This window comes from Panulirus ornatus, chromosome 17 (assembly GCF_036320965.1).
Source record: "Panulirus ornatus isolate Po-2019 chromosome 17, ASM3632096v1, whole genome shotgun sequence".
NCBI classification, from domain to species: Eukaryota; Metazoa; Arthropoda; class Malacostraca; order Decapoda; family Palinuridae; genus Panulirus; species Panulirus ornatus.
Window position 1 is genome coordinate 31,971,136 of NC_092240.1, and position 14,478 is coordinate 31,985,613.

Here is a 14,478-nt window from a genome sequence, read left to right on the forward strand (position 1 = left end):
CTTTACAATTTTTCCTAAATAATGGAGTTTGGAGTTTGTCCATGTCCCCTTATAGCTTGATGCAAACCTTTTCACTTTTCACTACCCTCGCGACCCTGGTATCATTCGCAAACATTAACTGACAAGTCATTCACACAGATTAAGAAAAGTGATGGTCCCGGAACAGAACCCTGCGGTACTCCTCTAGTGAGCTTTACCTATTTCGAGAAAGCTTCCCTGACGTACGTCCTTTGTTCTTTTACACTGAGATAATTTCCTGACCATCGAAGTCTTCTACGCTTTATTCGTGTCTAGTGATCTAGCTATTTTTAACCAACGCCCTTATAAGTACAGTCCAGATACAGATAATCCAGCCGTCATTTTCGTTTGTCAAAAACGTAGTTCACTATCACTGAAATCTAAGAACTTCGTTACACATGATCTCCTTTCCCAGAAAATATGCTGTCTCTCATTTTGGTTGTTTCTCCTTTGGAAGAAGTCCTCCATTCGCTTTATGATTATCTGATCCAGTACCTTACAGGCTACGCTCGTCATTGAGACAGGTCTCCAGTTCGCCGTTGTCCTTGTCTCATTTCTTAAAGGTAGGTTTGAAGTTTGTCATTTTTCCATTCCCTTGCCACTCAAACCTTTTTTCTCCAGCGATATCTTGAACAACATTTCAAGTGTATCTGCACACACCCTCGGCACATATGGAGAAGTAATCCGTTTACTTTCTACGTTACAGACCACACTCGTCACAGAGACTGGTTTGAAATTCAAAACCTCATTCCGGCCTCCTTTCTCATATGTATGTAATGACGTTTGCCTTCTTCTACTGCACTGGCACATTACCTTTTTTCTAGTATTATCTTGAACAAGAGTTCAACTGGTCTGTCTAATATTTGCGCACACATCTTCAGCACGTATAGAGATATTCATTAACCATGAACTATATATGGGTCGAGACCCTTTAATATTCTTCTCGTTTCTCCTCTACATATTTCAATGTTCTCCGTACCATACTGGTGTTGGGGTTATAGTTTCTTCCATTGTGAAAACAATTTTGAACTTGCTATTTACTTCCCCTCATATCTTTTTACCTCTATAACTCTCTCCACGTAATTCCTTGGCCTGATTAGCTGCCCAGCAACTGACAGTTTACTCCCGATGAATTTTACGGAACAGCTTTGGATTATCCCCTGCCTTATCCTCCTATTCCTTTCAGAGTTATTCTGTTCTTTCATCCTGCTCTTTTCTTCTCTTGCTTTTGCATACTTTATGAATGCTGGCTGGCTGGAGTACTGCCTTTGTTCTTGGTCAGAAGATGTCGCGAAGCTTCTTCACTGTATGTCTTTCATTGAAACATTCCTCTCTCTTCCTCATCTCTTGCTCTGTATCTGTATCCTACTCCACCGTAAATTTTACAGAACCACCACAATGCCCTGGTTTCTGGCTATTGTTTTATTCTGTGTAATTTTTACGTCTATATCCCTTCTTTGACTCTGGTCTTTGTTCTTTTTTTCCCCTGTATCACACAGTAAAACTAAAGCATTACATGACCTTTTTTCCAGTTGTTATATCATATATGACATTCCCAATTTCCATGCTAGTATTACTGGATAAAAGATCTATTGAATAAGGTGCTTTGGTATTCCTCATTGTTGACATACTGATACAAGAAATTTTCTTGAATACACTCTATGAACTTGCCTTCCTAACCATCCATGTTAATGAGAATCAAAATTTCCTCAGTTTATACTTTGAAAGCCTCGAAAATTGGTTCTATTTTTTGTGGGATGGTTAGACAGGAGAGAAAGTGTTGAAGGTGTTGATTTGAAATGGAAGAGAGAGTTAAATACTATACAGTTGTCAGTTGTATGGTGTAGGTTTTCTGTTGTGTGTGGGAGATATGCTTAAAACGTATTTTTGGTGCAAATGGAGTTACGTATGAAGTGAATCTGTTGATTTGGGAACGGAAAGGAAATCAGCTAAGCTCAGCAGTGTACATTGTGTGCATGACTGGCTGGCTGGGGGTTCCCTAAGTGCTTTGAGACTCCGTGGAAACCACGGGTGTTTCATGTCTGCAGTGTTGTTGAGGTTTGGGATATTGTATTGTAGTCTGTGCCATGAATTTTTTGTGCTGCTTCTTGTTAGTATGTGCCGATTGATTTAATTCTAAGTGGTCCAGGTTGCTCTTTGGTGTGTTCGATGTAAGAGTGCTTCTTGTTTGTGACGAATCGTAAGGCTCTATTGTATATCCCCCTGTAGCATCAACATGTCTGATGTGAAGGTCATTTGCATGGAAGTTCGAGAATAGGTAACGATAGGTTATGATACTGGATTTTACCTGGTGTAATCTGTGGTTCTCCGGAAGGCGCCAGAATCTGTGCACACTAGTTAGGACCACTTTTCCTTAGGGGATTCTTTTAGTATGAGTAGAAAGGCTTACAGATATTTCAGAGAGAAAAACCTACAGATTGGTCACGAAACAAAAGAGGCTCAAATCATGTTAGACGTGGACTTGACTCTAAATATATGTATCAAACGTTTACCTTAAACGTATCTATGTTACCGCTTTCAGCCACTCAAATTGTGAAATCATTTCACATGTTAACGATTCTTATGAAGAAGTAAGTATTTCGCATCATTCCCTGCATACCTACGAGTTTATGTCCATGGCTAATTTTCATCCTGTTCTGGCGTGCAGGACTCTACTTTCTGGCTATAGATGGACCCAGCAGACTTATGTATATTACCATACTGCATAAACCGTTGCCCAGGAACTAAATTTCCGCTGAAGGATCACCCCCTTGTTCTGAGGCGGACGTTAACATCCGGCGCGTTGCCAAGTCGTAGATATTCCGTTCTTATTTACTGATTCTCTTAGTAATACTTTACTTCTTGGTTGATTTGAAATAACTCGGGTAGTATATGGGGTAAGCTGCGGCTGTCGCTCTGCGTTGGCCTAGATCACTCTCAGCAGATACTGACGTATCTCTGACTGATTTACCTCTTTTGTTATTCATTCCATTAAATGCTTCCGAGGCCCAAGTGAGTACTCAACTCTTTCCCCTTGACCTGCGAAGTAAGTGCCTGTCTTGGATGTACCCTCCGTTCGCGGCCTCTCATATCAAACTGGGTCTTCCTGGCACTTGCCTGCGTCATGTGATCATCTGTTTGTACAGTATGGGAAGGGCGTTCTATACTCGTGGGGTCTTATCTCTGGGACTTTTTTTATTTTTCTTCACCCTCAGGTAACCGTATAGACATCTGTATGCAGCAGGTATTCACAGTTTCATATTATTTTTAGTGTTTTCCAACCACTTTTCTTAACAGTACTTCATCCCATCCTTCCTGGAAAGCATCTTGGTAAGGCACTCGTCACGCCCTTTGGTTACTCTGTCTTCACATCTCATGAAACACTGTTCTCTGTCTACCTCGTCCAGCTGATATAGCTCTGCTCGCTGGACGCTCACAGTCATGGGTAATGCACACTTACCACTCCGTTCACGCTCAAGCAACGCTCATCACAGTCCACTCTTCTTGCAGGCTGTCTAGTGGCTTTTTCTTCGTCTGAGTTGGCTATGATCGCCATAACCCTGGACGAAGAGGAAGAAGAAACAAACAAACAAAATCGGAAAGGGAAAACTTGGCCGCCTCCATACAATGTTGGAGGAGAGGAAAATTGAAGGGGAATTGATGATGAGAGCAAATTCTTTCATAGGCACAGTTGGTTTGGGTCTCATAGGGAAGGATGGAGAGATAGCCTTCCACCTCACTGTTGACCGAGCCAAGACTGGAGCGACACCGTTGGGTAATGCACACTGTCGCTCCCGCTCCGGTCATGGTCCGCTCCCACCCCGCTCGTGATCGGAGCTAGAGCGAACCATGAGCAATAATGTGCATGTCCCCTTTGAAATACATGTAATGATATTCAACCAGAGCGAAAGCGAATCGTGAGCGGACCGGGAGAGGAGCAGCTATAGTGTGCATCAGGAAATCAGGTCATTCCCTTTTCTTCCCTTCTCCTCGGTGAGACAGACCTATAGTAGCCGTCAGTGTCCTTCTGTAGCCCAGCTTCAGTGAGGGTCTCTGTTAGTGCTAGCAAGTTGAGATCAGAATACAGGTCCACTTGATGTAATTTCACGTGATGTGATAAGCACCATAACCTTTAGATTTTATGGTTCAGTAAATTACTAACTCTGAGGTGAGGATCATGTTTATCCATTTCGTAAATGACGAGCTAACACGATAGAGTAATCGTTAGATCAGCTGTGTTATCTGTGCAGTACAGTCAGCGTGGAATGCTTCCCGTCTTGGTAGCAACCGACTGTTCAGAACCTACCAAGGCTGACACCTACGAGGGACCTTGTGGAAAACCTGCTGTCATCCTGTCAGAAAATGGGCTACGATACGTTTTTCAAGATACGTTTTCCCCCCACCGTCACCAGGATGTTCCAAGATTTGTATACAAGCGACATGTGAAGAGTCGTCGTGTTTGATCCAGGTGAGCCGTTGAGTCTACTGTGTGTCACCTGTGTAGTGATACACGTAAAGCGTAAGCTGGTGGATCTTTCTTGGGAACTAGCCAAATGGAGCATTTTTAATGGTCATTTTTGTGTCGAACGTCCTGGACTCCGTCGAGGGGAAACAGTCTTTCACACGGAGCTCTCTCTTATCAGCAGGTGCAGACAGATAACGCTTGTTGGGTCACTTGATAAGCCAAGTTGGCTGTCGTCAGTTTTGTGCGATAGTCTCTCTCTCTCTCTCTCTCTCTCTCTCTCTCTCTCTCTCTCTCTCTCTCTCTCTCTCTCTCTCTCTCTCTCTCTCTCTCTCTCTCTCCCCCCCCCCTGACCTGACCTGACCTGACCTACAGTCGTCCTCAGTTTCCTGCCAGCACTAGACATGGAACTGCCTCAAGCATCGCGCTCCACCTCCGTTCAGTATCAGTAAAGTGGTAATAAACCGTGGAAGACTAGGCAACAAGAGCGAAACAAGGTTTATATTTGAGTCTCTATTACCACGGTGAATCCTTTTGTGTTTCTCTATGAATGCCTGAAGACAGCGCCAGTTTCATCAACGCAATGAAAACGGAGGGAAGGAAAATTTTCACGAGAATTTACAGAAGCATAAACGCTGCTCTGCGAACTCTGTCTAACAGAGGAAATACTCGAGGATATCTCTGTAACAGAGGACGAACAAAACGGAAAGTCTTTTTGACACGAAACTATGCCGGAGATGAACCACTTTACAGCTACAGGGATTAAAAACGCCACCTTCCAATAGCCAAGGTAATCAGAGGGGACAGATGCCCAAGAAACAATTGAACAAAAGAGACAAGATCGTATCTCTTGCTGGTCTGAGGATGAAACGACAACAGTGCGTTCACAAGACACAGATCGCAAGTCTGCTTGTGTTGAGAAAGCAAGTCTCGGTTGGACGAGAGGATCTGTACATTGAGGAGAGACTCGATAGTCAGACTCACACTCCACCTTATACTTGAGGGAAAGGGGTCAGTGTGCTCAGGGAGTAAGATCAGGGATAGCTGATGTCAGGGTTTATGGGGGCATGGGGCTACAGACGACGCCCAGTTGCGTAAGGAAGTGATGTGTTTCATTGGTTGGACGAAGTTCAATTTAGATGGTGTCGACACTCCATGGATTAGTACTACGTCAGTGAGAACACTCACTGATCACTGGACTCCACTGGACATATGTAAGCTCTTCTGTGAAGCGACTAAACAGCGCAAGTCTCAGTTCTCTACACACATCCAGTATTACGATGACGTGTCTTTGTTGTGTATTTGTTCATTCGATATTTGTAGTTCACTGCAAACACAAAGAACGTGAGAGAACCTCATTAAAATAAGATACATAAGATGCAACGATAAGACAGGTACGGACTCTGCCAGCCCCTACTCCTCCTCCTCCTCCTCCTCCTCCTCCAGTTCTTCCCGGAAAAAAAAGTCACTGCTAACCTGGACGGTGGAGGAGGCACACTTGTGGGTTTTGAGGAAGAAAACGTGGCGGTGGGGCGAGCAGTGGGGCTCTTCCTCGGCTCCTACCAGCGCGTCAGACCTGCCAGACAAACAAGAAAAAATGATACGTTAAAACAGATCCAGTAATGTTAATCTTACACCATAATCTGGTGTGCCCTGCCCAACCTTATAGCGTCATGTGATGACCCCAGCTCAACTCACAGAATAAACCGGTGAGTCCTGCTTAACCCTACCCCATGATGTAATGCATTCTGCTTAACCTCAGCATAATCCGCTGAACCCTGCCTAATCATACAGCATAATCTGGTGAGTCCTGCTTAGCCATAAGGTTAATCCCGCGAACTCGGCCCAACTTAGCAGCATATTCTGTTGAACCCTGCTCAGCCTTGCAAGATAATCTGGTAAAGCCTGCTTAACTTGCCAGCATAATCTGATGGACTGTGCTCAATCTTACAGCATAATCTGGTGAACTATGATCAACCTTGCAGCATAATCTAAACTCATCTCAACATTACAGCATAATCCGGTGAACCTTACTTAACCAGACAGCATAATCTGACCTTTACAGCATAATTTGTTGAACCTTACTTAACCCTACAGCATAGTCTGGTGAAGCCTACTTCACCCTTAGCTGTTCTGGTGTTCCATCAGACTGTGTCGAGCTGGTGGAACTGTCACCACACTGAGGTAGACGCTGTCGCTGTTCTGGAGGGGATATCATCATACTTGGACGAGTCCAGACGCAGCAGCAGCTGCTGGGGGTTGGCGACACCCGTGGCCAGGATCATTAACCTTTTGAACACGATGGTACGACCCTTGAGGACAAAGGGACGACCCTTGGGGATGGCCCGGTCTTTGATCTTACCCCTTAGGGTCGTGCTCAAGTGGTTAAAACTGTAGAGGTGTGGCACTTGGTCCTTTTGGTGATGTGTGCGTCGGCTCCTGTATTACGTTTCTGCAACTTTTCAAGAGATGCTGATGGCATTCGTCGACCAGAGACTCGCCGGTAGCAAGATGTTGATGATTCGAGACAGACAGACAGTGTAAGCAGTCCCCATAACGCAACTTGCTACTGGAAGTGAAATGGATTGAAAGCCTCGAGTGTAGTACCAGAGTCTCCAGACACCGAAGTGGTTTATCGATGTAAGGACAATAAAACTCGCCCGTGTTCCAGGAAAATCAACAAAGAATTTCTGGGTCGACGTGTAATGACACTAACATCAATAAACTTCAGGAGTCATCCCTCAATGCTGACATTCTTTGCGGAGCTGATAATTCCTACATCCGAAGGTGGAATAGATGGAGCAGAGTGGATATATTCCAATGCATGTGGTAGGACCCGAAGCACCGGTGGTATGAACGTTGCCACAATCATCGACTTGGAAGAGGTAACCCGAGGCAATTCGTTTAGCTTTGCAGAAAAGACCGAATCGCGGGTTTGGTGAAGTATCGGACGAAACGTTGAGTTGTTCTGAAGGAAAAGAAACGTTCAGAGTCGTGCTCAGTCGTAGTACTATTGGCAGTACTCAAGGAGGATGCGACATCATTTTTACTGTGCAAGTGGCGGCCACGATTCGTTCGGGGAAAGATTCCCTTCAGGTTGACTGCTTGATCAATATCATCTCTGACTGTTGTAAACTACTGGAGGACACTTTTCTCTGCACTGGACGTGAACCTCTTAATAACCATAGACCAGTAAACGCTCTATAGGTGTGCCTGTCATGGCCTAATTTGTGCTCCAGAAACATGAGCTGTTATATGGTCATGTGTGCCATATACTTGTACTTGCATTATATATATATATATATATATATATATATATATATATATATATATATATATATATATATATATATATATTATCCCTGGGGATAGGGGAGAAAGAATACTTCCCACGTATTCCCTGCGTGTCGTAGAAGGCGACTAAAAGGGAAGGGAGCGGGGGGCTGGAAATCCTCCCCTCTCAATTTTTTTTTTAATTTTCCAAAAGAAGGAACAGAGAAGGGGGCCAGGTGAGGATATTCCCTCAATGGCCCAGTTCTCTGTTCTTAACGCTACCTCGCTAACGCGGGAAATGGCGAATAGTTTGAGAAAAAAAAAAAAAAAAAAAAATATATATATATATATATATATATATATATATATATATATATATATATATATATATATATATATATTTTATTTATTTTATTATACTTTGTCGCTGTCTCCCGCGTTTGCGAGGTAGCGCAAGGAAACAGACGAAAGAAATGGCCCCCCCCCCCCCATACACATGTATATACATACGTCCACACACGCAAATATACATACCTACACAGCTTTCCATGGTTTACCCCAGACGCTTCACATGCCCTGCTTCAATCCACTGACAGCACGTCAACCCCGGTATATATAGTAAAAGCTTTGCGGAAGATGAAAGCCGGCAAGGCAGCAGGTTTGGATGGTATTGCAGTGGAATCTATCAAAAAAGGGGGTGACTGTATTGTTGACTGGTTGGTAAGGTTATTTAATGTATGTATGACTCATGGTGAGGTGCCTGAGGATTGGCGGAATGCGTGCATAGTGCCATTGTACAAAGGCAAAGGGGATAAGAATGAGTGCTCAAATTACAGAGGTATAAGTTTGTTGAGTATTCCTGGTAAATTATATGGGAGGGTATTGATTGAGAGGGTGAAGGCATGTACAGAGCATCAGATTGGGGAAGAGCAGTGTGGTTTCAGAAGTGGTAGAGGATGTGTGGATCAGGTGTTTGCTTTGAAGAATGTATGTGAGAAATACTTAGAAAAGCAAATGGATTTGTATGTTGCATTTATGGATCTGGAGAAGACATATGATAGAGTTGATAGAGATGCTCTGTGGAAGGTATTAAGAATATATGGTGTGGGAGGCAAGTTGTTAGAAGCAGTGAAAAGATTTTATCGAGGATGTAAGGCATGTGTACGTGTAGGAAGAGAGGAAAGTGATTGGTTCTCAGTGAATGTAGGTTTGCGGCATGGGTGTGTGATGTCTCCATGGTTGTTTAATTTGTTTATGGATGGGGTTGTTAGGGAGGTGAATGCAAGAGTTTTGGAAAGAGGGGCAAGTATGAAGTCTGTTGGGGATGAGAGAGCTTGGGAAGTGAGTCAGTTGTTGTTCGCTGATGATACAGCACTGTTGGCTGATTCATGTGAGAAACTGCAGAAGCTGGTGACTGAGTTTGGTAAAGTGTGTGAAAGAAGAAAGTTAGGGGTAAATGTGAATAAGAGCAAAGTTATTAGGTACAGTAGGGTTGAGGGTCAAGTCAATTGGGAGGTAAGTTTAAATGGAGAAAAACTGGAGGAAGTAAAGTGTTTTAGATATCTGGTAGTGGATCTGGCAGCGGATGGAACCATGGAAGCGGAATCATAAGGTGGGGGAGGGAGCGAAAATCCTGGGAGCCTTGAAGAATGTGTGGAAGTCGAGAACATTATCTCGGAAAGCAAAAATTGGTATGTTTGAAGGAATAGTGGTTCCAACAATGTTGTATGGTTGCGAGGCGTTGGCTATGGATAGAGTTGTGCGCAGGAGGATGGATGTGCTGGAAATGAGATGTTTGAGGACAATGTGTGGTGTGAGGTGGTTAGATCGAGTAAGTAACGTAAGGGTAAGAGAGATGTGTGGAAATAAAAAGAGCGTGGTTGAGAGAGCAGAAGAGGGTGTTTTGAAATGGTTTGGGCACATGGAGAGAATGAGTGAGGAAAGATTGACCAAGAGGATATATGTGTCGGAGGTGGAGGGAACGAGAAGTGGGAGACCAAATTGGAGGTGGAAAGATGGAGTGAAAAAGATTGTGAGTGATCGGGGCCTGAACATGCAGGAGGGTGAAAGGCGGGCAAGGAATAGAGTGAATTGGATCGATGTGGTATACCAGGGTTGACGTGCTGTCAGTGGATTGAATCAGGGCATGTGAAGCGTCTGGGTAAAATCATGGAAAGTTGTGTGGGGCCTGGATGTGGAAAGGGAGCTGTGGTTTCGGGCATTATTGCATGACAGCTAGAGACTGAGTGTGAACGAATGGGGCCTTTGTTGTCTTTTCCTAGCGCTACCTCGCACACATGAGGGGGGAGGGGGATGGTATTCCATGTGTGGCGAAGTGGCGATGGGAATGAATAAAGGCAGACAGTGTGAATTGTGTGCATAGGTATATATGTATGTGTCTGTGTGTGTATATATATGTGTACGTTGAGATGTATAGGTATGTATATTCGCGTGTGTGGACGTGTATGTATATACATGTGTATGGGGGTGGGTTGGGCCATTTCTTTCGTCTGTTTCCTTGCGCTACCTCGCAAACGCGGGAGACAGCGACAAAGCAAAATGAAATAAAATATATATATATATATATATATATATATATATATATATATATATATATATATATATATATATATATATATATATATATATATATATATATGGGTAATATACTCCCAATGAATCTCTGTTACCATGTGTGCTTGCGCGTTGTGTTCAAAATTCATGTGAGATGTGTTCCAATACGTGGTCTATAACCATACATCCTATGGCCTGGTAAGACCTTTTAAAAAAATGTAGACTTTAGTCCTGTATCAGCTCTATAACCATTTGTGTAATGGCCTAACATATGCTTTCTTGACCTACGAACGTCAGTCAAGTATTTGCTGTGTAAACACGCGCTCTGTGATCCTGGTAGAATACCGTCTGTGATCATACGAGCCGAATGCATTCCCAAATGTTCAGTCATGTCTCGGCTTTGGAATGCTTCATGCTCGAAGAACATGTTTTAGTATGAACCCCAGTCATGGCAGAGTTCAGGTCCTGTACTCATGTGATAAGTACAGGTTCTGTATTGATGTGATGAGTACAGGTTCTGTATTGATGTGATGAGTACAGGTTCTGTATTCATGCGAGGTACAGTCATCTTCATGATTCATGATAAGTAGAGCTCGCGGCCCCATTGGAAGACACGATCTATACCTATCAGGTGAGCTTCGAGCTCAGAGCCTCCGTGGAAGAGACGTTCCGTACTTTCCATATGACCCTTGAGCCCCAGTAGAGCTGATGCTTGTGTTCTTCCTTTGAGCCAAAAGCCACGCGAGATTACAGCCACGGCAGAGTTCATGACCTGGGCTCTTCCCGTGAGTGTAGGAGCCGTGTTCCTCATGGCTTAGAGCGGCGGCCAAGTACATTTCTGGTATACGTGTGGGTATACAGCGATGGGGGGGCAGAGGGTTGAGGAAGCAGGCGAGTAAAACTCCACATAACGTGTGTGCGGTGTACATACCGGGGCTTCTCAGTCGTAGGACTGCATCCTCTCCTCTCTGTGTACAGTAACTCGCTTATAAGAAAAAAGTGAACTTTCAGACGGTTATCTTCTGTAGTATCTCTGGTATTGATGGTATTTATGTCTTATATCATTATCTCTTGTATTAAAAATGATTTTCTCCAAGTTATTTTGAAAGCCCAAATCAACCTGAACTAAATCCTAACGTTTACTCTTCATCATTTTCTTTAATATGTTATGTTAAATGAAGACGTTCATCCGAACCTCTGCTGTTAGGAACTTTATGATTTAATAACGGAGCAGCTCTCCACCGTACCATGCAACTTGTACCTTCAAGCCTTTTATACAGTGAGAATGATTGGGCTGTATTCTTGATGCACAGAGCTTACCAGAGCCGAGCGTTACCTTCTAAGATACGCAGACCACACAGACCCCAAGGTCCGAGAGAGGTGGTCCGACCTTAACGGTACTGAAACAAAAGAAAAAAAGACGCAGTCCCCTTAAATGTGCCTTAAATGTTGTAGAAGAGGATAGCAAAGTAAAGGCTCTCTCTACCCTCCCGCCCGCCCAATACTCGAGAGAGAGAGAGAGAGAGCGAAGCAGTAACCCTGATCAACACAAATGGCTTTCATCCCAGAACCGTTGCTTCGCTGTCATCGTGGTTGAGGGCGTGACGCACCTCCTGGTCACTAACCTCATTATGTACGTCAGTAAACGACAGCAGAGAACTCCTGAAATCTGTCTTGGATCGAGAGTCTCCCACCTCGATTTCAAAGAACAACACATGTGTGACGGAGAGAGTGGGGGGTGACGCTGTGACGGAGAGAGGGGGTGGCGGTGTGACGGAGAGAGGGGATGACGAAGTAACAAGGAGCCCAATGGGTAACAAAGTATTACTATGAAGCTTAGTTCACGTATGTTTGTGTTGTGTCCGAGGGCTGGGACATATGGCTCTGGGTAGCCGTCATGCCTGGGTACATGTGGCTGTGGGCGGCTATCATACCCAGCTACATGTGGCTGTGGGCGGCCATCATGCCAGGCTACATGTGACTGTGGGCGGCCATCATGCCTGGGTAGGTAAGTCTGTGGGCGGCCATTATGCCTGGGTATATGTGACTGTGGGTGGCCGTCATGCTTGGGTATATGTGGCTGTGGGTGACCATAATACCCGGGTACATATGACTGTGGGCGGCCATCATGCCCGGGTACATGTGACTGTGGGCGGCCATCATGCCCGGGTACATGTGACTGTGGGCGGCCATCATGCTTGGGTACATGTGGCTTTTGGCGGCTATCGTGCCTGGGTGCATGTGGCTGTGGGCAGCCGTCATGCCCGGATACATGTGGCTGTGGGCGGCCATCATGCCTGGGTACATGTGGCTGTGGGCGGCTATCATACCCAGCTACATGTGGCTGTGGGCGGCCATCATGCCAGGCTACATGTGACTGTGGGCGGCCATCATGCCTGGGTAGGTAAGTCTGTGGGCGGCCATTATGCCTGGGTATATGTGACTGTGGGTGGCCGTCATGCTTGGGTATATGTGGCTGTGGGTGACCATAATACCCGGGTACATATGACTGTGGGCGGCCATCATGCCCGGGTACATGTGACTGTGGGCGGCCATCATGCCCGGGTACATGTGACTGTGGGCGGCCATCATGCTTGGGTACATGTGGCTTTTGGCGGCTATCGTGCCTGGGTGCATGTGGCTGTGGGCAGCCGTCATGCCCGGATACATGTGGCTGTGGGCGGCCATCATGCCTGGGTACATATGGCTGTGGGCGGCCATCATGCCCGGGTGCATGTGGCTGTGGGCGGCCATCATGCCTTATTACATGTGACTGTGGGCGGCTGTTATGTCTGGTTACATGTGGCTGTGGGCGGCTATCATGCCTGGGTACATGTGGCTTTGGGCGGCCATCGTGCCTGGATACATGTGGCTGTGGTCGGCCATCATGCCCGGATACATGTGGCTGTGGGCGGCCATCATGCCCGGATACATGTGGCTGTGGGCGGCCATCATGCCCGGGTACATATGGCTGTGGGCGGCCATCATGCCCGGATACATGTGGCTGTGGGCGGCTATCATGCCTGGGTACGTGTGGCTGTGGGCGGCCATCATGCCCGGATGGATGGAGCTGTTGCCGGGTGGCCACAGTCTTGCCGGGTTGGGTTGGTGGGTGGAGTTCCGGGGAGGGCTGACCCCTGTGTTGCCACTATCCACCCCCCGCTGACGTGCGACACTTGGGGAGGAGGGGGCTGTAGGCGTGGCCATGTGCAGCCATGAGGCAGGGGTGCGTGCGGACGTGGGTGTAGGAGGCCATTACACTTATAAACACTAAATGGCTGCTCATGATCAAGACACGAGGGAGGGGGGCGGTCAGTAAGGTCGTTGGTGGGGTCATCCCTCGGGGTCAGCAGCTGAGAATAAGGGGGAGCTGGTCAGGGGGGCGAGGTCAGGCAGGGAGGGAGGGAGGCATCAAGCACGGACAGTGAGGGCGTAGATAACATGGGCGGGATGAACGGGGGGTCATTGGTCGTGTGTGAGTTAAGATCATGGACGTGGAAATAGTGTGGGGTGAGTGGTCATGTAGAGTGAGTCCATGGGGGTCATGCAGGTTGGACGAGGACGGTGGGTTGGTGGTGAGGATCCACCAATCTTCTTCGTCTGTTTCAGACTCGTAAATGATACGCCAAGTTTGGATCCCCCGATCCAGACGTGCCTTTACCGGCACGAAGAAAGTTTTAACGCGTGGATGAGGTGGGAATGTTACCGGTGCTATAGCAGGAGTACTGCAGTGTGTGTGTGTGTGTGTGTGTGTGTGTGTGTGTGTGTGTGTGTGTGTGTGTAGTGATTGTCGGGACTGGCTGTGAGGCAGGGTACACATGTGGGCGGCAACACACAGTGCTCCTGACCCGGAGTTCTCCTCGGTGATAATACTAGTGTTCTGTTGGCGTGCGACGATAATGGTGGTATGGACGTGGGAGGTAGTGTGGACGTGGGAGGTGGTGTGGACGAGGGAGGTGGTGTGGACGTGGGAGGTGGTGTGGACGTGGGAGGTGGTGTGGATGTGGGAGGTAGTGTGGACGTGGGAGGTAGTGTGGACGTGGGAGGTGGTGTGGACGTGGGAGGTAGTGTGGACGTGGGAGGTGGTGTGGACGTGGGAGGTAGTGAGAACGTGGGAGGTAGTGTGGACGTGGGAGTTACTGTGGACGTGG

General features: G+C 46.3%; 1 protein-coding gene across 1 annotated transcript in view; it reads right to left on the minus strand.

The window, feature by feature from the left end:
* Positions 1-14,478, minus strand: part of LOC139754420 (galactosylceramide sulfotransferase-like) — a 707,975-nt gene that overhangs the window by 43,009 nt on the left and 650,488 nt on the right. Inside the window, exon 6 of the mRNA XM_071671698.1 lies at positions 5,957-6,056. Coding sequence (XP_071527799.1) covers positions 5,957-6,056 — 100 coding nt within the window. The remainder of the gene's footprint in view (positions 1-5,956; positions 6,057-14,478) is intronic.